Raw genomic sequence first — 9,717 nt, 5'->3', positions numbered from 1 at the left:
AGGCTGACACCCAGTGCTGCACTGCCGGAGGGGCCGTCTTTTGAATGAGAGGTTAAAGTGAGGGCCCACCTCTCAGGTGCATAGAAAAGGTCCCACGGTGCCATTTGAAGAAAAGCAGGGGGAGCTTTCCTGGTGTCCTGGCCATTATTTATCCCTCAATCAACATCACTAACTATCAGATTATCTGCTCATTATCTGCACTGCTGTTTTTGGAGCTTGCTGTGCGGAATTTGGCTGCTGTGTTTCCCACATTACAATGGTTCATTGACTGCGAAGGGCTTTGGGACGTCCTGAGCTGGTGGAAGCGACGATAGAAATGGAAGTCTTTCTTTCTTCAGGAGAGAATGTAAAAACAAACATTCTGGAGCTGCCCAACAGAGGGTGAGAAAAGTGAGCAAACGCGAGACTGTGGAGATTGCAAAGAATCAGTTGGGAATGGAAGAGCTTTTCCTACTGCAGCAATGGTGCGTGCTTCATTTTTTTTTACCCCAAACAACATTTTTAAGGAAATGTGTGAAAATGAAAAAGGAAACTAATGTGTTTGAAAGAAAACTCAAAATTTAATCAACCAAGGAAGAAGCTTTCTCTTCCAGTATAGCAATAAATGGATCAATAATTTAAATAATAAATAATAATATTGAATAACTTATACAATCATTAGTCCTCACGATCCAAAAATACGACACCTTCGTTTCACTAAAGTTTAAATGCAAATAATATACAAGTCAAGCAGTAACAAATATTGCTACCTGTGTTTCACCAACATATTCCAACATCAATCTTTTCAGTCCAATATGACCAAAATGATTGTAATTCAATGGATTGCGAATTCTGTACTTAGTACATACACACGCTCTCCCGAAACCAACTACTCCTGGTTTGTGTTGTGAACTGCGGAGAGCTCGGGATGGTCTCACTCCGCTGTGAAGATTGTGATTCTCTTGCGGTGCTCCTTCCGGTCCATGTCCACAGGCTGTTTGCTCTTTCTGGACGTGCTGATGTACCAGCCCCGGTACATCGCCGATTCAAACTCAAAGTCCTCGCCAGAACTCGAATCCTTCTTATAGAACACGAAGCGGAGCAGGTCGGTAGCACTGCTGATATTCTGCAGAGTCTTGTCCCATTTCTGTGCAAATAGAAACATCATCGGTTGGAACACATTGAAATACATTTATATTTCAGCTGAAAAAGCTGCAGGGGTCTTTATTTCAGGATATGTTGGCGTGCACGGGGCTGGTTTCTTGATGTTGGTGGGAGGTTCTGAGTCGGCAGACCTAATGCCGCCCATCCCTTTCCCGTCCCATTCCCTTCTTGGGGAATTCAGCTCCTGTGCCTGGCGGGGCTGCTACCCTGATATTAGGGCTCCGCCCAGACTCCGCGTCAGCTGACTGTCTGCAAATGCACAGGGTGATTGCCCTTGATCCCGGGACTATTCTAAGCCAGCTGACCTTGGCCAGGAAGGGGAGAGAGGACAGAGCATTCCTGGGATAGGGCGGGGGAAAAATGCCAGGGTTCCAGCTCCTGATCACTGTGCAGCGATCCCTGCTGGAGATTGTACATGTTTGGGTATCAGGTCAGGCCAGGCTAGGATTGGGCTATGGGGCTGCACCCTCAGGTTAAATAGCTTTCTGATACACTATCTGAGGATTGGCTCCATGGGCGAGTGAGTGGAGGGTGGCCAGCACCCATGGAACCAGTGTCGCAGAGAGAGGCAGCACCTTCAGGAGGAGGGGAGATGGACTGTAAGATATGGGCAGGGGGTTTCCCTGAAGCTGCAGAACCAGTGTTGAAATTGGTCAGATTGTGGACATGGGGCATCACAGCCAGAGTGAAGGGAAGGTTGCAAAACATGGACTGAATCCTCTGACACATGTAAGTTGTAGAGAATGAACACAGGCAGGCTGGCAGAAGAGGCCGAGCCTCCAGGTAGCAATGACGTGATATTTGTCAGGTAACTGTGCAATCCCTTACCTCCACCTGCATCCTGGGTCTGTCATGTGATCCCGTGCAAGAGAGGAACAGATTCCGCCTGTTGATTCCCAGAACAACAGGCAAATCATTCTCTGTGCTCACAGCGGTCTTGTAGTACCTCACATCCAGTGTTACTGTAAGTTAAAGAGGGAACATGTTAGTACTGTCGTCAGAATATATTGAGACCAAGATTACTAAAAGTGCAGCTCCCCAGTTATTACTGGATAAATGCACCATCTGGAATGGAATTGAGCCATTCAGGCTGGATGGTCGTCAGGTTCAAGTTAACCAAGGCAGGCACTGGTGCATTACAATTGGCCTCAGCAACACTCCGCCAGGGAGCAGATGAAATGGCCAGGGTCCCTGCTCCTGGTCCTGATCTAGTGATCCTGGGGATATACATCAGTCGGGCTGGGCTATGATGCGCCTCCCCCATGGCTGAATAGCCTGACAACACTTTGGCCTCACAGTAAGAATGGCCAAGTTGGTGAGGTACTGGGGAGGGGGGGGGGGGGAGAGTGACTCCTGTAGAAATATATCCCAGCCAAGAGTCAGCCTCTGTGCAGGGAGTCAGGAGAGGCGGGGAGAGAATAGAGGCGGGGCAAGGAAGAGCGACAGTGACCGGGAGAGAATTCTTCTTCCGAACAGGAAGATTGAAATACTTTGGCCAACTTTTCCTTGTTTGAAGTGTTCCAGAAAAGAGCAAGGGCTGAGGTGACCCACCTTCGTCCTTCGGCTCCTGCAAGAACAGGGCGACGAGCTGGAGGTTGTCCGACAGCATCAGAGACTTGTCTTGCTCGTCCTTCACCTGCGTGCGCTCACTCCGCATGAACCTGTAGGAGCTGTTCGCCTGTTCAGTGTCGTCATAGCTGATGCAGGTAATGGCTTCTGTTGGCACAAATCGAAAGCAGTTATTCACCGCAGCAAATTAACGGAGATTGATCAGAAAAAAAATCAATCTGGAAGTGTAATATGTCTCTGGGCAGCGCTGGCAAGGCTGCAGTTCTTGGCCAGCCCGGGTTACCCGGGTGCCAGGCTGTCTTGTCAAATCCTTACGCCAATGGGAATGCCACAGCTGCTGTGGGCAATGCCACTATATTGAGCCAGCAACAATGAGGGAGCAGCAACAGAAGCACTGACACAGCAGCCAGCAGCCATGATGCCGGGTGCCACACTGCTCACACAGTTGGCCATGGCACCAATGACAACACTGGAAGGAAACGCTTCTTACCTTCCACCAGCGCATTGAAGCTCCCGAGCAGCTCGCTGCCCTTGAAGGAAGTGCCCTTGTGTCCCCAGCCATTGCTCGACGGCCGCCCCAACCCCTTCTTGAATTTTTCAACAGCCAGGACCAACATGACAGCCTTTTCCAGCGAGAGTACTGCATTGCCGGCCGTGGTTATGGACGAGGATGTCCCGGTGATTTCTAGCTGATAGCTCTCTCCGTCTGCTCGGTGATTGGCCGTGCTCGTCTCCATCACTTTTGGTAAGGTCTCTTGAAATAGGCTCTGCAAAATGAGCAAACAGTTAGATTCAGTGAGTCCAGTCTCGTTGGCGGGTGATGTGCTTTTTTTGCCCCAGCCTCCAGCCCCCCCAGAAATGCCAAGGGTCCCAGGCATGTTTAGTGGGAGTTGAGATGAAGGAATGCGATGTCTCTGTAACACCATGGACAAGAAGCTGCGCCCAGGATACACTCAGGGGATTGCCTGGAATTACTGCAATTGGTGCAGAAACAGGACCTCCCAACCGCTGCAGGCACCACACACTGATACCCTGTGGCTGGCAAGTTGGAGCACATGACGGAGAATTTTAGCTGTGAGGGAAGATTGGATAGGTTGGGTCTGTTTTCTTTGGAGCAGAGGAGGCTGAGGGGAGACCTAATTGAGGTGTGTAAAATTATGAGGGGCCTAGATAGAGTGGATAGGAAGAACCTGTTTCCTTAGCAGAGGGGATAATAACCAGGGTGCATAGCTTTACAGTGACTGGTAGCAGGTTTAAAGGGGATTTGAGGGGAAATGTCTTCACCCAGAGGGTAGTGGGGGTCTGAAATTCACTGCCTGAAAGGGTGGTAGAGGCAGAAACCCTCACCACATTTAAAAAATACTTGGATGTGCACGTGAAGTGCCGTAACCTGCAGGGCTACGGACCGAGAGCTGGAAAGTGGGATTAAGCTGGGTTGCTCTTGGTCGGCCGGCGCGGATTCGATGGGCCAAATGGTCTCGCTCCGTGCTGTAAATGTCTCTGGTTCTGTGAGGGCTGAGACAGAGGAAACTCTCGCAGCCCGGATTGGTGGGCTGGAGTGTGGGGTGGGGCCTGGGAATTTAATCTCTGCACTGAGAAAATATTTCCAAAGAGGGTTCAATTTGCATTGTGAATTCTGCTCGCTCAGAGCATTGTAATATTTACCAACTCAAGCTTACTGTAACTGTAACAAAATGCATGTCCCCCCCCCCCCCCCCCCACACACCAATATCAGGTTGATACAATGCCAGTGAAAGATTCTTACCTTGAGCTGGGGGCAGGAGACCGGAGAAGTCAGGCGAGAATTCCTGCGGCGGCGGTGACTGAAGGTTCTGCGGATAGAGCGAGCATCATTTAGTTGCTGCAAACATGGGCAGGATTCAGAGATAGAGAGCGACTGGCATCGCTCAGTTTGGGATTAAACACTAAACAAAATCTTACCTTCGAGATTCACTATCAACCATTGGAATGGTCACGGGTCCAATCTCAGTCTTCATGCCTCGTGTCTTCGCGGTAGATTTGACGCTCTCAGTTGTTTGAGGTTATATCTGGCGGTGTGCTCAAGATTGTCAGGATTACTGTGTAGCTGTGCTGATAAACAGCCTTCAGCTCGTGTCTTATACACAGCGCCCTCCACATGCTCCTCCCTCAGGGCGGGTCTCCCCTGGATGGAATTTTTTGGATTGCGGAGTGCATTATTTCAGAAATGTCTTTAGAAGTTCCTCAGCGTGTGGATATTCCCGAAATTAACCCTCTCGCCACTGGTACCCATTCAAAGTTTGAAAAGCAAAAGCATTTCACTGCCTGCTAAGCCCCATAAGGTTTAACAAGTAAAGGCCACACTTGTTCTGTGTTGAGGGTATCCAGGCAGCATTTTACCCTCTGAGTGTAATGATACTGAGGCCCAGAACCTCAGCCACATCACACACTGTAGCTGTAATTTTCCGTCCCTCCAATACCCCTGCTGCAGCCTGGGCAGGGTTTCCCCCCTCATGCTGCTTGACCTGGCGAGCAGGCGCACTTTGCGTTTTCAGATTTCCAGCAAGCTGCAGTATTTCGCTGTGCTTCTCAATTCAGACAGTCTCAGTACCAGAGGCTGCAAATCAAAGAATCAGTCTGTGCTGGGGATGCCAGTGTATTGCCCAAGGTAGGATTGGTGGGCCATAAGGTGGAGGGAGGCGGGGTGTGGGGGGGGTGGAGGGGGGAGGATCTGACTTCAAAAGCTTCTATAAATATGTGAGGAGAAAAAGATTAGTAAAGACAAATGTAGGTCCCTTGCAGTCGGATTCAGGTGAATTTATAATGGGGAACAAAGAAATGCCAGACCAATTGAACCAATACATCGGTTCTGTCTTCATAAAGGAAGATACAAATAACCTTCCGAATGTACTAGCGGACAGTGGGTCTAGTGAGAATGAGGAACTGAAAGATATCCTTATTAGGCGGGAAATTGTGTTAGGGAAATTGATGGGATTAAAGGCCGATAAATCTCGGGTCCTGATAGTCTGCATCCCAGAGTACTTAAGGAAGTGGCCCTAGAAATAGTGGATGCAATGGTGATCATTTTCCAACAATCTATCGACTCTGGATTAGTTCCTATGGATGGGAGGGTAGCTAATGTGACGCCACTTTTTAAGAAAGGAGGGAGAGAGAAAGCGGGTAATTATAGACTGGGTAGCCTGACATCAGTAGTGGGGAAAATGTTGGAATCAATCATTAAGGATCAAATAGTAGCCCATTTGGAAAGCAGTGACAGGATCGGACCAAGTCAGCATGAATTTATGAAAGGGAAATCATGCTTGACGAATCTTCTGGAATTTTTTGAGGATGTAACTAGTAGAGTGGACAAGGGATAACCAGTGGATGTGGTGTATTTGGACTTTCAAAAGGCTTTTGACAAGGTCCTGCATAAGAGATTGGTGTACAAAATCAAAGCGCGTGGTATTGGGGGTAATGTACTGACGTGGATAGAGAACTGGTTGGCAGACAGGAAGCAGAGAGTCGGGATAAACGGGTCCTTTTCAGAATGGCAGGCAGTTACTAGTTGGGTGCCGCACGGCTCAGTGCTGGGATCCCAGCTCTTTACAATATACATTCACGATTTGGATGAAGGAATAGAGTGTAATATCTCCAAGTTTGCAGATGACACTAAACTTGGTGGCAGTGTGAGCTGTAAGGAGGACACTAAGAGTATGCAGGGTGACTTGGACAGATTAGGTGAGTGGGCAAATACATGGCAGATGCAGTATAATGTGGATAAATGTGGGGTTATCCATTTTGGGGGCAAAAACACAAAGGCAGAATATTATTTGAATGGCGGCAGACTAGAAAAAGGGGAGGTGCAACGAGACCTGGGTGTCACGGTTCATCAGTCACTGAAAGTGGGCACGCAGTTACAGCAGGCGGTAAAGAAGGCAAATGGTATGTTAGCCTTCATAGCTAGGGGATTTGAATATAGGAGCAGGGAGGTCTTACTGCAGTTGTACAGGGCCTTAGTGAGGCCTCACCTGGAATATTGTGTTCAGTTTTGGTCTCCTAGTCTGAGGAAGGATGTTCTTGCTATTGAGGGAGTGCAGCGAAGGTTCACCAGACTGATTCCAGGGATGGCTGGGCTGTCATATGAGGAGAGACTGGATCAACTGGGCCTTTATTCACTGGTGTTTAGAAGGATGAGAGAGGATCTCATAGAAACATATAAGATTCTGATAGATGCAGGAAGAACGTTCTTGATGTTGGGGAAGTCCAGAACCAGGGGACATAGTCTTAGGATAAGGGATAGGCCATTTAGGACTGAGATGAGGAGAAGCTTCTTCACTGATAGAGCGTTGACCTGTGGAATTCCCTGCCGCAGAGAGTTGTTGATGTCAGTTCATTGGATATATTCAAGAGGGAGTTAGATATGGTCCTTACGGTTAAGGGGATCAAGGGGTATGGAGAGAAAGCAGGAAAGGGGTACTGAAGGAATGTTCAACCATGATCTTATTGAATGGCGGTGCAGGCTCGAGAGCCGAATAGCCTACTCCTGCACCTATTTTCTATGTTTCTATGTCTCAAAGTGTTTTACAGCCAACAAAGTACATTTGGAGTGTAGTGACTGTTGTAATGTGGGAAAGGCAGCAGCCAATTTGTGCACAGCAAGCTCCCACAAACAGCAAACAGAGTGATAAATATTGGCCAGAACACTGGGAATAACTCCTCTACTGTTCTTCCAAATAATGCCATGGGATCTGTTACATCCACCTGAGAGAGCAGAGGGCTCTCGGTTTAATGTCTCATCCAAAAGGTGGCACCTCCGACAGTGCAGAGCTCCCTCAGCACTGCACTGCAATGTCAGCCTAGATTTATGTGCTCAAGTTTCTGGAGTGGGGCTTGAACCCACAACTCAGAGGCGACTGTGCTGCCCACTGAGCTGACATAAAAAAACAAATATCCAAGCTAAGAGAAGGAGTGGCTGGTCTATTGAGCCAAGTTTATTGTGTCAGGCGACATTCTCTGAGGCAGTTTCAGGGTTGCAAAAGCCGGAAATGTATCCGGTCTTTCAAACAGCTGGAATGCCACATTTAAAAGTGCAATGTGTCCTCACCCATTCAATGTTTCGGGGTAACCCAATAGTACACAGCTCGGTATCGCCTCCCCGCCCCGGATTGCAGCGGCCAGCACCTTTCTGCAGAGGTTACAGACGAGTGAACAATACAGATCACACTTGCCCTGAGAGAAAGTTTCCAGGAAGCATGTCCGTTCACTGAGCTCAGTGACAGCACTCACAATAAACTTCCCCAGCTCGTCCCGCTCGTCCCGCTCGTCCACAGTACGTGTGATCAGTTGGACCACATGAGGTTATTATGGGATGGGGGATGCACATGGGGTGTGTGGTGGGGGGACGTAAAACAGACAGAATCGCATTTGCCGACCGTTGCATCTGATATTCAATTCTACTGACCCGCTGAGATTTCCAGCATTCACTGTTTTTATTTCAATTCTGATGAAGTCAGTGGAACTGACCATCGGGCCCAGGGTTTAACGGGAGACCGGTGAGACACCGCCCATGTGCAATTTCATCCTCAATCTGTGTAAATGTACACAGACCCATGGTGTGAAAGTACTCCCAGACACTCCTACCCTTTTATAAAGAAAGACTTGCATTTCTATAGCGCCTTTCACGACCACGAAGGTACCAATGCGCTTTACTTTTTGAAGTGTAGTCACTGTTGTAATGTTGGAAATGCGGCCAATTTTTGCACACAGCAAACTTCCACAAACAGCAATGTGATAATGACCAGATAATTTGTTTTAGTGATGTTGATTGAGGGATAAATATTGGCCAGGACACTGGGGTTAAATCCCCTGCTCTTTTTAGAAATAGTGCCATAGGGCCTGTTACGTCAACCTGAGAGAGTAGACTTTTTGACATCTCATCCGAAAGACGTCACCTCCAACAATGCAGCGCTCCCTCAGCACTGGAGTGCACGCCGAAGTTTCTGTGTTTCACCGTGTATACCTTGAGGCATTTAATTTAAGGAGTACATAGTCTGCCAGCTGATCTGATTGGAGGATGGCCCATTGGTGGTGCAGTGGGATAGAGACTGACCTTCCACCATTTGGAGTCACACTGAAGGAAGTCAGTTGTCAGGGTAAGAATTCCGCTTCTAAGTTCTAGTCACAGGACGAGAGCACATAATTGTGAAATTGCACATGTACATCAAATGATTTTCTGTTCATTAAAATGAATGGATAGAAAATCTTGCTGTGGGGAAATGTCTGCTGCCTGCTCCTGAATTGTGCTGAGCACCAGATCATTTACTCTGTACAGACTGGATGATAGGAATAAAAACAAATTCCCCTTCAAATGCACCTAAAACTGATGGAGTGAAACTATTTGTTACATGAGGCCTCAACCCAGTTTCTAATGGGCTGCTATTGCCTAACTTCTTACTGAGTCTCACTCAGATGGGCGACAGGACGAGAGGTATGGGGAATGGAACAATGTTCTATTGGGCAGTGAGCGATGTTCTCAGAGTTTGGTCGGACGTACATTGACAGATCAGTGTAGAGGGAGCTTTACTCTGTATCTAATCTCGTGCTGCACCTGCCCTGGGAGTGTTTAATGGGACAGTGTAGAGGGAGCTTTACTCTGTACCTAACCCCGTGCTGTACCTGCCCTGAGAGTGTTAGATGGGACAGTGTAGAGGGAGCATTACTCTGTATCTAACCCCGTGCTGTACCTGTCCTGGGAGCATTTGATGGGACAGTGTAGAGGGAGCATTACTCTGTATCTAACCTGTTCCGTACCTATCGTGGGAGTGCCTGATGTTAAAGGTGTTTCATTTTCTCGCACTAGGTGCGAATGTGTTAGAGCCGGACCTGCTCCTGTTGGGCTTGCCATTGGTGACACCCCTGGAGTTTGTTGGTCAGGTTGCCATTTTGGTCGTATCTTTGGCAGCCGACCGCCCATGTGACGGGAATTCAAATGGCCAGAATGGCAAAGACCCCACGCAGATTCACCAG

At 48.3% G+C, this 9,717-nt stretch overlaps 1 protein-coding gene across 1 annotated transcript; it reads right to left on the bottom strand.

The window, feature by feature from the left end:
• Positions 1–540: 540 nt before the first annotated feature.
• On the bottom strand, positions 541–4,805 carry LOC139235064 (interleukin-1 beta-like). The gene is made up of 6 exons (XM_070866193.1): positions 4,654–4,805; positions 4,478–4,544; positions 3,203–3,479; positions 2,695–2,859; positions 1,972–2,105; positions 541–1,126 (listed from the first exon to the last, which is right to left on the bottom strand). Exons 1-6 carry the CDS (start codon positions 4,707–4,709, stop codon positions 914–916), a joined length of 912 nt encoding a protein of 303 aa, XP_070722294.1. The 5' UTR covers positions 4,710–4,805; the 3' UTR covers positions 541–913.
• Positions 4,806–9,717: the final 4,912 nt, after the last annotated feature.

This window comes from Pristiophorus japonicus, chromosome 22 (genome assembly GCF_044704955.1).
Source record: "Pristiophorus japonicus isolate sPriJap1 chromosome 22, sPriJap1.hap1, whole genome shotgun sequence".
NCBI lineage: Eukaryota > Metazoa > Chordata > Chondrichthyes > Pristiophoridae > Pristiophorus > Pristiophorus japonicus.
Note: the sequence above shows the minus strand (reverse complement) of the source record. Positions and strands in the feature narration are given on the sequence as shown.

What these genes read in the sequence shown, in the direction of transcription:
- LOC139235064 (XM_070866193.1), bottom strand. Translation starts at nt 4,709, where the DNA reads ATGAAGACTGAGATTGGACCCGTGACCATTCCAATGGTTGATAGTGAA. An exon ending in GTTGATAGTGAATCTCGAAG is followed by an intron (nt 4,545 to 4,653) that starts GTAAGATTTTGT and finishes CTCTATCCGCAG; the next exon opens with AACCTTCAGTCACCGCCGCC. An exon ending in GACCCAGGATGCAGGTGGAG is followed by an intron (nt 1,127 to 1,971) that starts GTAAGGGATTGC and finishes CTATTTGCACAG; the next exon opens with AAATGGGACAAGACTCTGCA.